Raw genomic sequence first — 13,148 nt, 5'->3', positions numbered from 1 at the left:
ACCTCTTGACATTAAAAATATGGATTTTTATCTCTCTTTAAAAATCATTTTTGAAAATTTTAAATTTGAATTAGCAACAATTCTTTGATACCTCAATTTATTTTTAAAATAGGAACAGAAAATATTAACCAGCCTCTTCTTGAGTGGGTAGAGGAATTCTTGAGAAGGAATATCAGTTCACCAGAAGTGTGGTTCCATTGCTTCCCTTTTATATCTCTCATCTTCATTCTCCTGCTGGGGACATCAAAAGAAGAACATATCAGCACCACTATTGATTGTCAGGATGGTCTGAGATCATTTCTCTAGAAGGAATTTAGAAGGGCGAGCCAGCCTGAGCCATCCATTGCTGAAATGGCTTGGCAGTGTCCATGCGAGACCTTGCGGTCCAGAGCCTCCCAGGGATTATTAGAGCTTGATCCTGAAACCAAACCCATCAGAGAACTTCTACAAAGACACGCCAATCCATGAGATCTGGTATGCTAGAGTGAATATTTGCAACAAGAAATGAATACTAACTTTAGGATGACTGACCCTTTAATCCAGTCCATATAATGTCTTTTTTGGGAGCTAGAGGAAATGCATTTGAGGCACACCAATTAGTAGGAATGAGAGGATTAATGTCAGGTTCCAAGGACAAATAATTGATTTTGGGAAAGGGGAGCTACTGGGCAAGGAAAGGGAAAGTGAAAATACAAAAGAATGCCAATCAGAGCAGATGATTCCAAGTTCCAACTGCAGCTCCACCTTGTAAGCCTAGAGATTTCCTGCTCTTGTTCTGGCTTGAAAGCTCCTCGTTGGTCCCCCCTCTCCCATCCCACCTAATTAAAAAGCACTGAATTTGAGACGAGCTTTCTATAATATTTACACATCAAAATCACATAGAAACAATGAAGTTAAATTGACCCCATGAATGTATGAGCAATACAGTCAAACCCCATCACCACCACCAACTGATGGGTCCTCATGTTGGAAAATGCAGGCCTAAGAAAACACTACCATCTCTTTTATCCTGTTGTCTTCATACCCACTCTCACACGAGCAGATGTGGCCCATGATGGTGGCCATTCCGTGTGGGCTTCAATCTTAGGACCACCTTTACGTGGTCAGAGGCTGACTTTCACTAAATCCTTTACGTCTCCAGCAACTGCATTTCACTTCATTTGCCTTTCTTTTTCACTGGTCTAAAAGAGCCAACATACAGATTCACATTTCCTCTTCATCCACAAGAAACACACATCCCTCACACTCCCGCATTGACATACAAGGCCCCCAAAATTTTAAGTGGCCTCATCTGTTTTCCTCTTCAAATTTTTGGGAGACAATAAATCAACGAATGCATCATAGTTTCTGAGCAGCTTGCCTGACCTGAGCATCCATAGGCACGGCACAAAATGACATGGTTAGACTTGAATATGAGCAGGGTCGCAAAGATATCCCACCATCTTTAATATTTAGTGGCAACAGCAGTGGCACAGGCAGCCGGATCAGGAATTGACACCAGGGACATCAGGTGATACGCAGTTATATCAGACTTCACATGACTTCTTTCTCATAACAGATGAGGGAGAGAGAACCTGAATATAGGCACTGGTGAAGAGTGATTGGGCGTTGTAGCAACTGCATTTTAGTACTTGACTTCAGAGAGGTGACTGGGACATGTGCTTAAGATTGAGGGTACATTCCTTCCACACACTGGAGAAGATTTCTGGCCGGGGCTGGATGAAGAATTGTCAGCTGGTTGGGGTTGTAACATAGGAATCGATGGGCCAGCTTTGCTGCTCATTGGAGTTGTTCTCAGGCTGCCACCGGTGGTGTTGGAGATTGAGGAATTAGTTGGAGACCCCGTAACAAAGGGAGATGGCGCAGAGGTAGATCTGGGACTGCCTCCAAAAGATATTTGGGTCTGGCCTTGTGGTGCTCTTCCTTGTTGCTGGGGAAGGTTTTTAATTGCAGAGTTTGTGGATGGTGCAGGGACTTGAGAAGCTGGGGTTCTTGCCGAGTTCTTCCACAGAGAAGATTGGGCAGAACTCATGCTTTGAACTAGATTTTGTGGAAACACAGAGTGATTATTTGGAAACTTGGTAGTAATAGAAGGGGAAGGCTGGTGGTTGCTACTTGTTGGAACTTTAGTTCGACCACTCCCAATTGCATGTTGCTTTTGAAGCTGAATCAGCTGCTGCTGTTGACTCGGCCCGTTAGCTGCCACAGGACTAGTTGTGGTGCGAGAAGGCCGATTCAGATTGGCAGGAGATGAGACAAAGTTCAGAGTTCTTGTTGAACCATCAAATACAGTGGTTCCCATGAGCGTGGAGATTGATGGATCAGTAGAACCTGGCTTGCAGAAATTAAAGGATTGCCCAACATTTGATGACTTTCCAGGAATAGTTTTTCTTCCATCCTCAGCATTGCTCGAGTCACTTCCAATTTTCCCCTCAGATATCTGGTAATTCTTCTGTTGTGTCATCTGGGCTGCAGGTGCAACCTGGTAACCATGCCGAACCATATCTGGAAGGCTCTGGAAGATTACAGGATTTTGTGCCATGGATGAGAAGTTAATGCCTGAAGCTGTATTGCTTCCATTGAAGGAGGCAAATGACATGGCAAATGCTTGAGATGGGATAAGCTCAACTCCACCTTTCAATCCCTGCTGCTGTGATTGGTGTTGCGGCTGCTTCTCACCTGGATTCCCTCCACCAGCCAAGGTTGCAGACGGCATCAAAGCAAAGTTAACTGGAGGAACTGGAACTGCAAAGTTCTGGCCATAGACATTTTTTTGAATATGAGAAGCTCGGGCATCAACAGCTGATTGGGTATTTTCTCCACACAATTCAACATCACGCTTGCGAGATTGATGGGATGATGGCACATGTTGCTTCTGCAGTTGCTGTGACTGCATAGTTGTTGGGGTAAGAAAATTATTGCCACTAATTTGTGTCCCTCGCAGTTGCTGGGTCTGTGGATGCTTGTTTGATGAGGATGAACCGCTAGATGCGCTTGTGTTTTGATTAGCCTGTTGAACCAGAGGTTGAGAATGGGGTTGTTGCTGGTGAAGTTGAGAAGGATGGAACATCTGAGAAGAATAAAAAGTTCCATTAAAACAGGGCATTGCCTGAGATTGGGTTCCTCCTCTTAGTGGTGGTGGCGCTCCAACATGTGTAGAAATAGGGAATGGATACCCATTATTCTGTAATATTGCCAAGTATGGAGAATCATTTGCAGGCAAATTTGGGTAGTTAAAGCTCACAACTGGTGGCAACGAGGAAGAGTTTACAGGAGCTCCAGCAGCTGAATTACTAGACAATGATGTTTTGGCACTAGAGGTGGCAGATTTTGCAGGTCCAGATGGATTAGAAGTAGCTGCTACCGCTGCTTGATGCTGGCTCAGAGGGATTATGAAGGCAGGGGCATGCTACAACATCAAATGTTGAGAAAAATGAGCTTTCAAAACCCTACCAACAGAAGTAACTCAACAATTGAAGACAAAAATGCAATACAGGAGAAGACCGTACCAGCAAATTACCAGGCTGCACAGGTTGTGGGGCTTGCTGAATCACAAGCTGTTTTTTTTGTGCTGCATCCATGAAGTTGGTGGCCTCTGGGCTTTTCTCTTTTCCAGTATGACGTGGAACAGTACCCTGCCCTTTGCCCTGTTTGGAGTTTAAACTCGCACCTGGAAAGCCTCCTTGCAATGGCTTTCCAAGAATCATGTTTTCAGTGGGAGGCATGAAATTAAGATTGTAGGGCTTCGCCACACCATATAGAGATGCTGAACCAGCAGCCGCCGACCAGAAAGGGTTCATTCTTGTAAGTTGCTGGTGACAGTAAATGTTACGAGCAATGTACTGATGGGTTGCACATCTCTTTGGTCGAGGTATTGAGAGAGGGTAATGTGGAGGCTGCATAATATTGATCATTTAGTAGCAAATTCAAAAAGTAGTGAAAAAATAAAACACCTTTTTGGTTTGATTTGGAAAAAAAGCAAGTAATACCTGTACTGCTGTGGAAGATCCACTACTTCCATCCATGGACACAACTGTTTGAAGTGGTGGCATGTATCTGGCAAGAAAAAAGACGAATCAACTTCTAAGCTATGAATACGACAAGAAGTTGAAACAAAAGGAGGAAAAGGGATCATTACCCCAATGGAGGAAGACCACCTGGCCAGCCAGTTACAGCAATTGGCAAAGTCAATGAACTAGATTGAGCTGAAACAACCAACAATCAAAACTCATCATTTAACAAGTCAATTGAAAAACATTTCAGAAACATCAAACAATAAAATCAAGGTAGAAAGTTGGATTACTGGTTTTATCCTCTTTGGGAATGATAGAAGCTTTAGGTGAAGATTGCTGTTTCTGACCCTGCTGTTGTAGTTTAGTGCTACTGGCATTGCCACTTTCATGCTCCTTATCAAAATCAAGCCTTGGAGATTCATGTTTGTCCCCCATTATCTCTGTTTTCTTCTCTTCTATTCTCTCTCCCACTGCTTCCTTCTTCACGGTCTTCTCCACCTTTTCTTCAACCTTCATCACAATTTCCTTCTTCTGCATTAGAAAATAAAGAAAGACTGAGTCAAACCTCATAGCAGTAAAAGGGAAAATTGAAAATGAGGGGCCAAGCATACTCACCATTTCAACATCCTGAGCCAAAAGGTTGGGATCTGATACCAAACCAGTCAAGCCATCCCTCTCTGGAGATAATGCCATAGGAGGAGGAGCCTGTCCAAAGGGCATTCAGGTTCAGAATTTTGGGATTAAAATAACAATGGAAATCTACACAAAGTCTGACAAAAGAAAACCTAACCATCAGATCAATCTTGAACTTCTCCTCCTGACGGCTCTCAACCTCGGAGACAGTTGAAATTCTGATAAATCCAACCAAGAGCAGTAGGAAGAAAACAGGTCAGCTATCTCAAAAAAAACCAAAGGAGAAATATAAAGAAAAAGAGAGATTCCTCAATACGCACCTTTTTTTCTCTGTGGAATCCTCAAGATCAACATCCAATTTCGTGCTGGACACCTTTGGCAAGACTGGCTTCTCCTTAATCACAATCCCATCTTGGCTTCCTCCAGATTCTTTGGTCAAGGGTTTTGATTCCTCTGGCTTGATTGCTTGCTTCTGTGGCTCCAGTGACATAGATGCTTGAGAGACACCCAAATTGGAAGCCTCAGATGCTTCATCACTAAAACTTGATATTTTCTCCAATTTTGATGAAGAAATTTCCATTTTTGCAGATTGCTCAATATCAACTTTAACTGCAACATCCTGGTCGGAATTAGAAGGATTCTCAGCCTGCAGTTTTTTCCTCTTCTGCGCTGCAGGTGCCAAAGAAGGAAAAGAAAACCAAAAACGAAAGAAACCACTCAGATTCATATGAAAAGAACATGACTTGCAATTTGAACCAAAATCTGAATGTACATACCAACACCAAGCACAGGTTTGGATGAGGGGCTAATGGTCTGAGGCAGAGTTGAGCTCTGTGGGGACTTCTGCGTAGGAATTGCCATTGGTGAAGAAACTGACGGTTTAATATCATGAACCACACCATTTGAATCTTTTGAATCAACCTTCTGAGACACGCTTGAATTGGTTTCTTGATTTTTGGAGCACTGGGATTGTTTCTTAAGCCCAAACAAAACCTCAGCAACTTCAAGCTCATCCATCTCATCATGAGCTGATGCGGAAGAAGATTTGGAAACCTTAGGAGGTCGGCTCTTGGGTCCAGTCGGTCTCTGCAACATGACACAACCACACCTTTAATTTCTTATAAATAAATAAATAAAACATCGCTGAAACTCAAATCTGTCAAACTGAAAGAAGAAACTAACCATCTTCTTTCTAACGGAAGGACTGGAAGCAGAGGGCGATAGAGCATCTATACTGCGCCCTGCCGGCGAAGTGGAAAGATGGCGGTGATTCTGCTCTTCCACACCACCACCACCTGAAATCCAATACTCATGATGTGACCTTTTTTTAGACGCTGCCAGAACATAAGAGGAAAAAAAAAACAAAAAGAAGAAAACAAAAAAAAAATCAAAAGTTTCACAACCAAATCACAGGGAAAAAAACCAGAAATAAAAACTAATCCAGAACAAAATTTCACTACCTGACCGAGCTTTCCTGGGAACCGGAACACCGATCATCTCCTCAGTAACTTTCCAAGCCGTAGTTTGCCTACCGACTTTTGCCGCCGGGGGGAAACTCCTCCGGTTGTTATGACTTGACGTCAACGACGATGATGCAGTGAGCGGAGGAATCACCCAAGCTGCTCTATCATCTTCCTCGTACTCCTCTTCATCCTCTACGCTTTCTTCAGAACTTTCTTCTCCTTCTTCGTTACCGCTCTGAACAAATCCTTCCCCTCTGCTTCGCTTCTTTCGATTTGAGAAATCTCGATCTCGCTCTCTTTTGTTCCCTCGTTCCCGCAACCTCACCGCTTCCGGAAAATCCACCTGTCCATCTTCTTCTGAGCCAAAAAGCCATGAAAATAACAAAAAAAAATGTGAGAACAGAGCAAAACGAAAGCGATAGGAACAGATGGAAAGTGATAGGAGGAGAGAGATCTGAGAGAAATCACAACCAGGTGTATCTCGAAGACTGCTACTCCTCTGCCTCCGTCTCGACAATCCATTCGTCGCCGCCATCGTTGTTCTCCTTGCTTCTCTATTTCTCTCCATGAGTTCCAATCCTCTCTCATCCAATCAAATAACACCGCCGATTCATCAAAATACTGATTAAACTTCCGCCTCTAATCACCTCCTCACCGCGCTTCCACCTGGTTTCGGGCCACAACAACCACGAAAAACTCCAGATTCCGGCGACGCTCTGGTGAAGTCCTCTCTCTACCGCTTCCTCTTCTATCCCTCTTCTCTCTCTTCTCAAAGCTGTGTACTTTTTGTGGTTGGCCCTCGCCTACGTGGCATAAACGTCCATGTCTGATGGAATCAAAGTCTTTCCGCAAACCTAACAGCCACGTGTAAAATTTTATGATATCCCTTTATCCTCCGCTCCACAGCCACCTCACCCACGCGCCCCAGGTACGTCACAACAACCGCCTCTTTAATGCACGTCTTCAGCCTCTAATTCTTTTGTAGTCCCACTTCTTTCAGGAAAAATTAAATAAATAAATATCTTCTAATATCCGTACAACACTCGAAATCACTTGGGGATCTTGGAACCGAAGGACCGGCTTCAACAGGTGGATTTCTGGGGAACTGCGGGGCCCACTTAAAAAGCAACGGCTGAGATCATTTACTTTAGTGGTGTGAGCTTTCATTTACTGTTCGATGAGAATCCTACGTGGTGCGATCTTTGCCCTTGACGAGGTGCGGTGGGAAGGAACGAAATCTGGGCCGTCGGTTCGTAAATCCTACGGCCAGAGCGTGTTGGGCGGAGAAGCACGATCCGTGGACACTGCGAAATTGGTGGGCCCAAGCCAGTTGCCAATCCACCTCTAGCTGCTCCACGCGCTGAGCGATGAGTTGAATGCTACGTGGCAACATTGACGTCACCTTTCCATTAGATATTTTATTTTAAAATAATATAAATACAATCGATGTTGACTAAAAACCAATATTTATCCTAAATTAAATGTTTTTATTTTATTATAATAAATTTTCTATTTATTATTATAATATATTGAATAGCCAGTTAGTACTGAACATAATAAATTAACTTAAAATTAAACGGATGACCTGTAATTATAATTAAAATAACTAATTGATAATATTAAAAATAAGAAATTTTTATATATTTTTAAAAAGAAAAAGTTATTAGAGTTTTAATTAATTTTGATTCAAACCAAATCACGAGATTCGAGACAAGGCAATCTGAGGAACATTATCGAGATGGGCGCATCGGATCGTGGTTTGACTGCCACGTGTCAGTTCCTTATTTGGGACGCGCGCGCACGTGATTTAAACGACAACTGCCCATAATTGTGGTTTAAGTTAACACGTGGATGACCACCCACTTGTCTTTTTTTTTTTCTACATTTTTTTTGCCAAATTTTCAAAGAGAAATTTGTAAATTTTAAGAATACTTCTAACATGTTATGATTATATTAATTTATTGAATTTTTATGGTTTTAAAAAATGTTTTATATAGTGACAATTCACGTGAAAACGTGAATATGAGACGTGTTGACTTGACATCAATATATTATTGCATTAATTTCTCTTTATTTTTTTGAAAAATTTTCCAATAATTGTTTTACTATAAATCCGATGGAATTTGAAGAATAATTATTTAAGCCAAAGTGTGATGATTATTATTTTTTGAGCCATAATTAATTTTGAGAATAAAAAATTAAAGTTTTGGGGTAAAATAGACTTATTATAATATATATATATATAATATATAAAAGATTTAAATTTTTTGCAAAATTTATATTTAAATTAGCCACTTTATTATGATAGTATAAGTTATATAAAAAAAAAACTATAAACGCTTTATTTTTTAATTGAAATTGTAATTAATAATTGAAATTTCATTTTCGAAGTGAGATCACAATTGAAGTTTCATTTTTTAACTGAAAAAATGAACAGAATTAAGAAAATGGGGAAAGTAAAATAAATTTAAAAAAATTTATATAAATAACGTTAATATTCTAATTTGCATATAAGTTTCAAAAATTGTTCAATATTCATATTACGCATGCATGAAAGGTTAGTTTGGCTTAGAATTCAAAAAATTAATTATTCTGTATAAATTTATTTTTAGATTTTTTAAAGATATATATATATATATATATATATAATCTATTTGGCCCAAATTATTTAAATTTTAATATATTAGGTGACTAGCTTCTTATTTAATACAAACTTCTAGGTGTGGCTTCTACTTGTAGTTAAAGCAAAAAATAAAATATACATTTTTCTTGGACCAAGTTGTTAAATTTAATTTTTAATATATATTAAGTTTCATGTGACATGATTTCTATAAAATAAAGATATTTATATAATAAGTATAAAACAAAACCATGAAATTTGATTAGAATATATAAAACGTCTATTTCAATGTTTTCAAATGCAATTTCTTTAAAATAAAAAAAAGGACCATTTTAATTATTTTTAGAAATAAAATTCTATTTATAAAGTCAAATCTAAAAAATAATAATAATGATTTTTGCATCCTATTAGTCTACATAGTATAAAATTTCCCAAAAAAATATATTCTTGGAATAAATTATTTAAAATTTGATTTTTTTATTTTATAAATTAGATAAGAAAATAATTGTGTTATAAATATAATATCATATTCATTGGTCATTTTTGTGATGATGAAGGCAATCAATTTGTTGGAAACTGCAACACCCTTTCACCTCAATCATACATACACTAGACATGACAGGCAGGTGTACCAATGCATTTACATGGTATCCCATAGGATATGAGGAAGAGGATAAAGAGTAGATGCCCAACAAATGTGTAGTTGCTTTCATGGTTGTTGGAAATTTTCCTCACCCCCACATGAGTTAGTTGGGCATTCCAAGTCAATTTGATGTCCCAATTTCCCAAGATTACTACTAGATGCCAAAAATAATCCACTAGTAATTTTTTATGATTATTATGATAAATAATATTTTAAAATTAATATTAAAATCATAATACAATTAAAACCGGATATATTAAAAATAATTTTAAAACCATAATTACTAATTATAGTTTTAAGAAAAATCGTAAAATTACAGTCACAATAGTTTTAAGGATATTTTTTAAACTTTTAAAAACACAGCGATGATTTTTTACACTAAAAAAAAATTATATGAATGTTTATGTCGATACAAAATATTTTGAGATAGATATTATTTTTATCATTTTTTTCTACCAATGGATTATTTTGGACTTAGATTGCTGGTAAATTTGAAGTCCCGATTTCCCAAAATTACTACTAGATGCCAAAAATTAGGCCATTTGAAGTCAACCAAACAGGCCCATATGCCCCTAAAAAATGTGGCAAATACCCCATAGCTGCTACTACCTATGCCTTGATTCTATAGTTCAGTGGCTTTTGAAATTATTAATTCTTCAACTACTTTTTTAATTCTTTTTTTTTTTTAAAGAAAAAAGAAAAAAGTGATAAGGACATCATATTTTATTGAAAAGGAAGAAAGGTTCAAAGAAAGAGAGCACCCATTGTTGTTTATTCTATACAATGACCTTCCAACATTTGGTATATACTAATTAAAATGACCTCTTGGGGTTTCCAACCCTAAGTCTGTTTGGAACCCTAGAAAAAGAATCAACCCTTTCTTCCACTTGCCCAATACAAGAAATCTTTTAGCAATTAATAATTATTAAAAATAAAAATTTATCCCAGTGCAGATTATTATAATTTGACTTTGAACTCTTGTTTATGCATATGATTTTTATTTAATGCACATGTACAATACAACTAGGACTAATATAATATTTTAGTGGATGAAGACAAGCCCATCTTACCATACAAAAATATAAATAATATTTTAATCTCAAGATTTGTTGACGTGGCAAGCCTTTATTATGCCATGTCAGACCAGCATGTCAGAGGGTTTCCAGGAAGGTGCGAGTTCAATCATGGGGACAAATGGAATTAAAATAATAATAATTAACAGGGGATTGTTTTCATTTATTTAATATTATTTTTGGTAGAAGAGACAATATTTTTAATTGTTTTACTTGGACCACGATCAAGATTGTTGGACTCATGCTGAGTCACTCGAGTGTTAGGTTTCTAATTCAACGTTTTTATAATGAAGTAAATATTTTTAAATTAATATAAGGAAAAAAATTATTAAATTAAAGAAGAAAAATACAATTTTGGTTTTTAATATTGTGAGTAAAGTTAGTTGAACGGGTACACCAGCCACCTTTGACTTCATTTGCCTAACAAGGGTCTAGGTTTTGATTTAATATCATGTCACCACCAAAAAATTCAAACTCTACTTAGGTTATTTGATTAAAAGACTATGAGAACTCCAATTTTGAAAATCTAATCCTTTTATTTTAATAGAAATATCTTTATTATTTTATTATAAAATAATATTTTTCTTTTAAAATATATTGTAAATACTTGAAAAAGTTAAGGGTATTTACATCAAAAATAGATTATTTTTTAAATAAAAATATGTGAAGATGTAAATTCATAAATATAAAGAGTATTTAATCCATTTTAATTAATTATTTTTTTCTTAATTCTATATTTTAAAAGCTTGTATTCAATTTGATAGGAAGAGGGTGAGAGCATTAGTTTTTTTGTTTTTTGTTTTTTAATTTCATTTAAAGTTTAAATAAGTTAGAATTTGTCAAAACTTTAAATGGTTAGTGTATAAATCTCATTAGAAAAAATGTTTAAAATTTTAGACCGTGTTTGTTTTTTGGTTGAATAGAAAAAATCAAAATATTTGGTTTTTTCTATTCAGTTAAAAGTAACGTGTTGACATCATTCAACATAATTAAAGTAAACTTGTTATCAATAGCTTCCGTTTATTTATGTTGGATGATATCAACAGATTATTTTTAGCTGAATATAAAAAGTTAAATATTTTGATTTTTTTTTCTATTAAATTAAAAAACAAACACCACATTAGTTTTATATAAAATAAAATATGTGAAAATAATAAATAATGAATAAATATTTATTTAATAATATAAAAGAAAAAAATAAACACCACCTTAGTTTTATATAAGATAAAATATGTGAAAATAAAAAATAATTAATAAATATTTATTTAATAATATAAAAGGATTGAGTTGATGACCTGAATTTTGTACAATATTATAAGTAAAGGAGACAGGTGTATTCCAATATTTATATTTATTTACCACCGACTTTAAAAATATTTGTTCCATAAAAATATTGAAGTTTAGAAAGAGGATTTCTTTTGAAAAGGCTTGTTTCTAAAGCAATCAAAGCAGAAAAAAAAAAAAAAAGAAAAAAAAAAGTTTATATTAGTAAAATATTCAAAGTTCAAACCATGATTACGACATTAACAAATGACTCACTGAATTTTCCACCATAACCGTGTGTCGTATGATTTTATTTTATTTTATTTTTTTCCTTTATTTTTTTATTTTTATAATGTGAATAAATTAGTTTATATCTTGCCCACGAGAATTATTTTACTAAAATATCAGATTCTTTAGGTGAAAAAGCCAAGAAAGAAAATGAAAGAGATAACGTTGGGAGGATCCACATGGCCTCCAGCTATCTGATGGCTTGGTGGGGAAGGAAAAGAAAGGAGGAGAATAAACAATGGCTTACTTGGCTTGAGAATTTGCCAATCAGGATTAGAAAAGTGGCAGATTCTGTTTAACTTAGCCACCATTACTAATACAATAATGACAGAATAATATTAATTTAATATGATAATTTGATGACACTAAAGTTTACAAGCAATGAATGGGATATTGATATCTAATAGTATTCTATTCCGTCTATATTGAAAAGTATAATCAATTATATCATGTCACACACATATATATACTTTATCATTTTACACTAAGTTTGATCTTATTATTTTATTTTTATATCTTAAATTTATTATTATTATCAAAAGAGAGTATAATATCTATAAATTTAATAAAAAAAAATAGGACACAATAATACTGAAAACCAAACTTGATTAATTTTATGTTATAAATATATTTATTGGAATATGTTTGACGGTGATTTTAAAAAATATTTTTAATATTTAAATGATAAAAATTTTCAAACATTAAAAAATTATAAACGTTTTTTTGAATCACTATCAAATGGATATCTAGTTAAATAATTTATCATTTTATTTATTTCTTTGTAAGTATACCGATATTTATAAATATTTAGATTACGAGATAACTTCTGAATATCCTCCATTAAAAATATAATACAATTAGAATTATGGGTTGTTTATTACGGTATTTTTTGAGGGGTGTAAGGGCTGTTTGGATGTGATAATTACATGGGAAAAAAATTGTAATTTCTAGATTCAGTTTCCAACTAATATTTTCTTTTTAAAAAAATCAAAAGATAATTACATTGGAAAAAAAAAAAAAAAATCTAATGTGAATTGCTTAAAAGAGATGCCTGGTATATTTCAATGATAAAAGTACCATTAAAATTCACTTCTAGAAGCCCCAATTTAACTCGACAATGGGTTTATACGAACTCCTCTTTTTTGGTTTGGT

General features: G+C 35.5%; 1 protein-coding gene across 3 annotated transcripts; it reads right to left on the bottom strand.

Moving 5' to 3' along the window:
• Positions 1-596: 596 nt before the first annotated feature.
• Positions 597-6,873, bottom strand: LOC117934441 (protein TIME FOR COFFEE-like). 3 transcript variants are annotated; one of them, XM_034856123.1, is made up of 12 exons: positions 6,581-6,873; positions 6,107-6,463; positions 5,829-5,980; positions 5,423-5,732; positions 4,967-5,315; positions 4,804-4,864; positions 4,629-4,718; positions 4,304-4,544; positions 4,139-4,205; positions 3,990-4,056; positions 3,510-3,896; positions 597-3,409 (listed from the first exon to the last, which is right to left on the bottom strand). In XM_034856123.1, the coding sequence occupies exons 1-12, from the start codon at positions 6,675-6,677 to the stop codon at positions 1,625-1,627; spliced, it is 3,963 nt and encodes a 1,320-aa protein (XP_034712014.1). In that variant the 5' UTR covers positions 6,678-6,873; the 3' UTR covers positions 597-1,624. The 3 variants fall into 3 exon arrangements, with proteins under 3 accessions (XP_034712014.1, XP_034712013.1, XP_034712015.1); XM_034856122.1 differs by having other exon boundaries at positions 6,107-6,466; positions 6,581-6,872; XM_034856124.1 differs by having other exon boundaries at positions 5,829-5,941; positions 6,107-6,466; positions 6,581-6,872.
• Positions 6,874-13,148: the final 6,275 nt, after the last annotated feature.

Source organism: Vitis riparia, chromosome 17 (assembly GCF_004353265.1).
Source record: "Vitis riparia cultivar Riparia Gloire de Montpellier isolate 1030 chromosome 17, EGFV_Vit.rip_1.0, whole genome shotgun sequence".
Classification (NCBI taxonomy): Eukaryota; Viridiplantae; Streptophyta; class Magnoliopsida; order Vitales; family Vitaceae; genus Vitis; species Vitis riparia.
This window is presented reverse-complemented; position numbering and strand designations above follow the sequence as displayed.

What these genes read in the sequence shown, in the direction of transcription:
- LOC117934441 (XM_034856122.1), bottom strand. Translation starts at nt 6,677, where the DNA reads ATGGAGAGAAATAGAGAAGCAAGGAGAACAACGATGGCGGCGACGAAT. An exon ending in CAGTCTTCGAGATACACCTG is followed by an intron (nt 6,467 to 6,580) that starts GTTGTGATTTCT and finishes TTTTTGGCTCAG; the next exon opens with AAGAAGATGGACAGGTGGAT. An exon ending in CTTCCGTTAGAAAGAAGATG is followed by an intron (nt 5,733 to 5,828) that starts GTTAGTTTCTTC and finishes GTCATGTTGCAG; the next exon opens with AGACCGACTGGACCCAAGAG.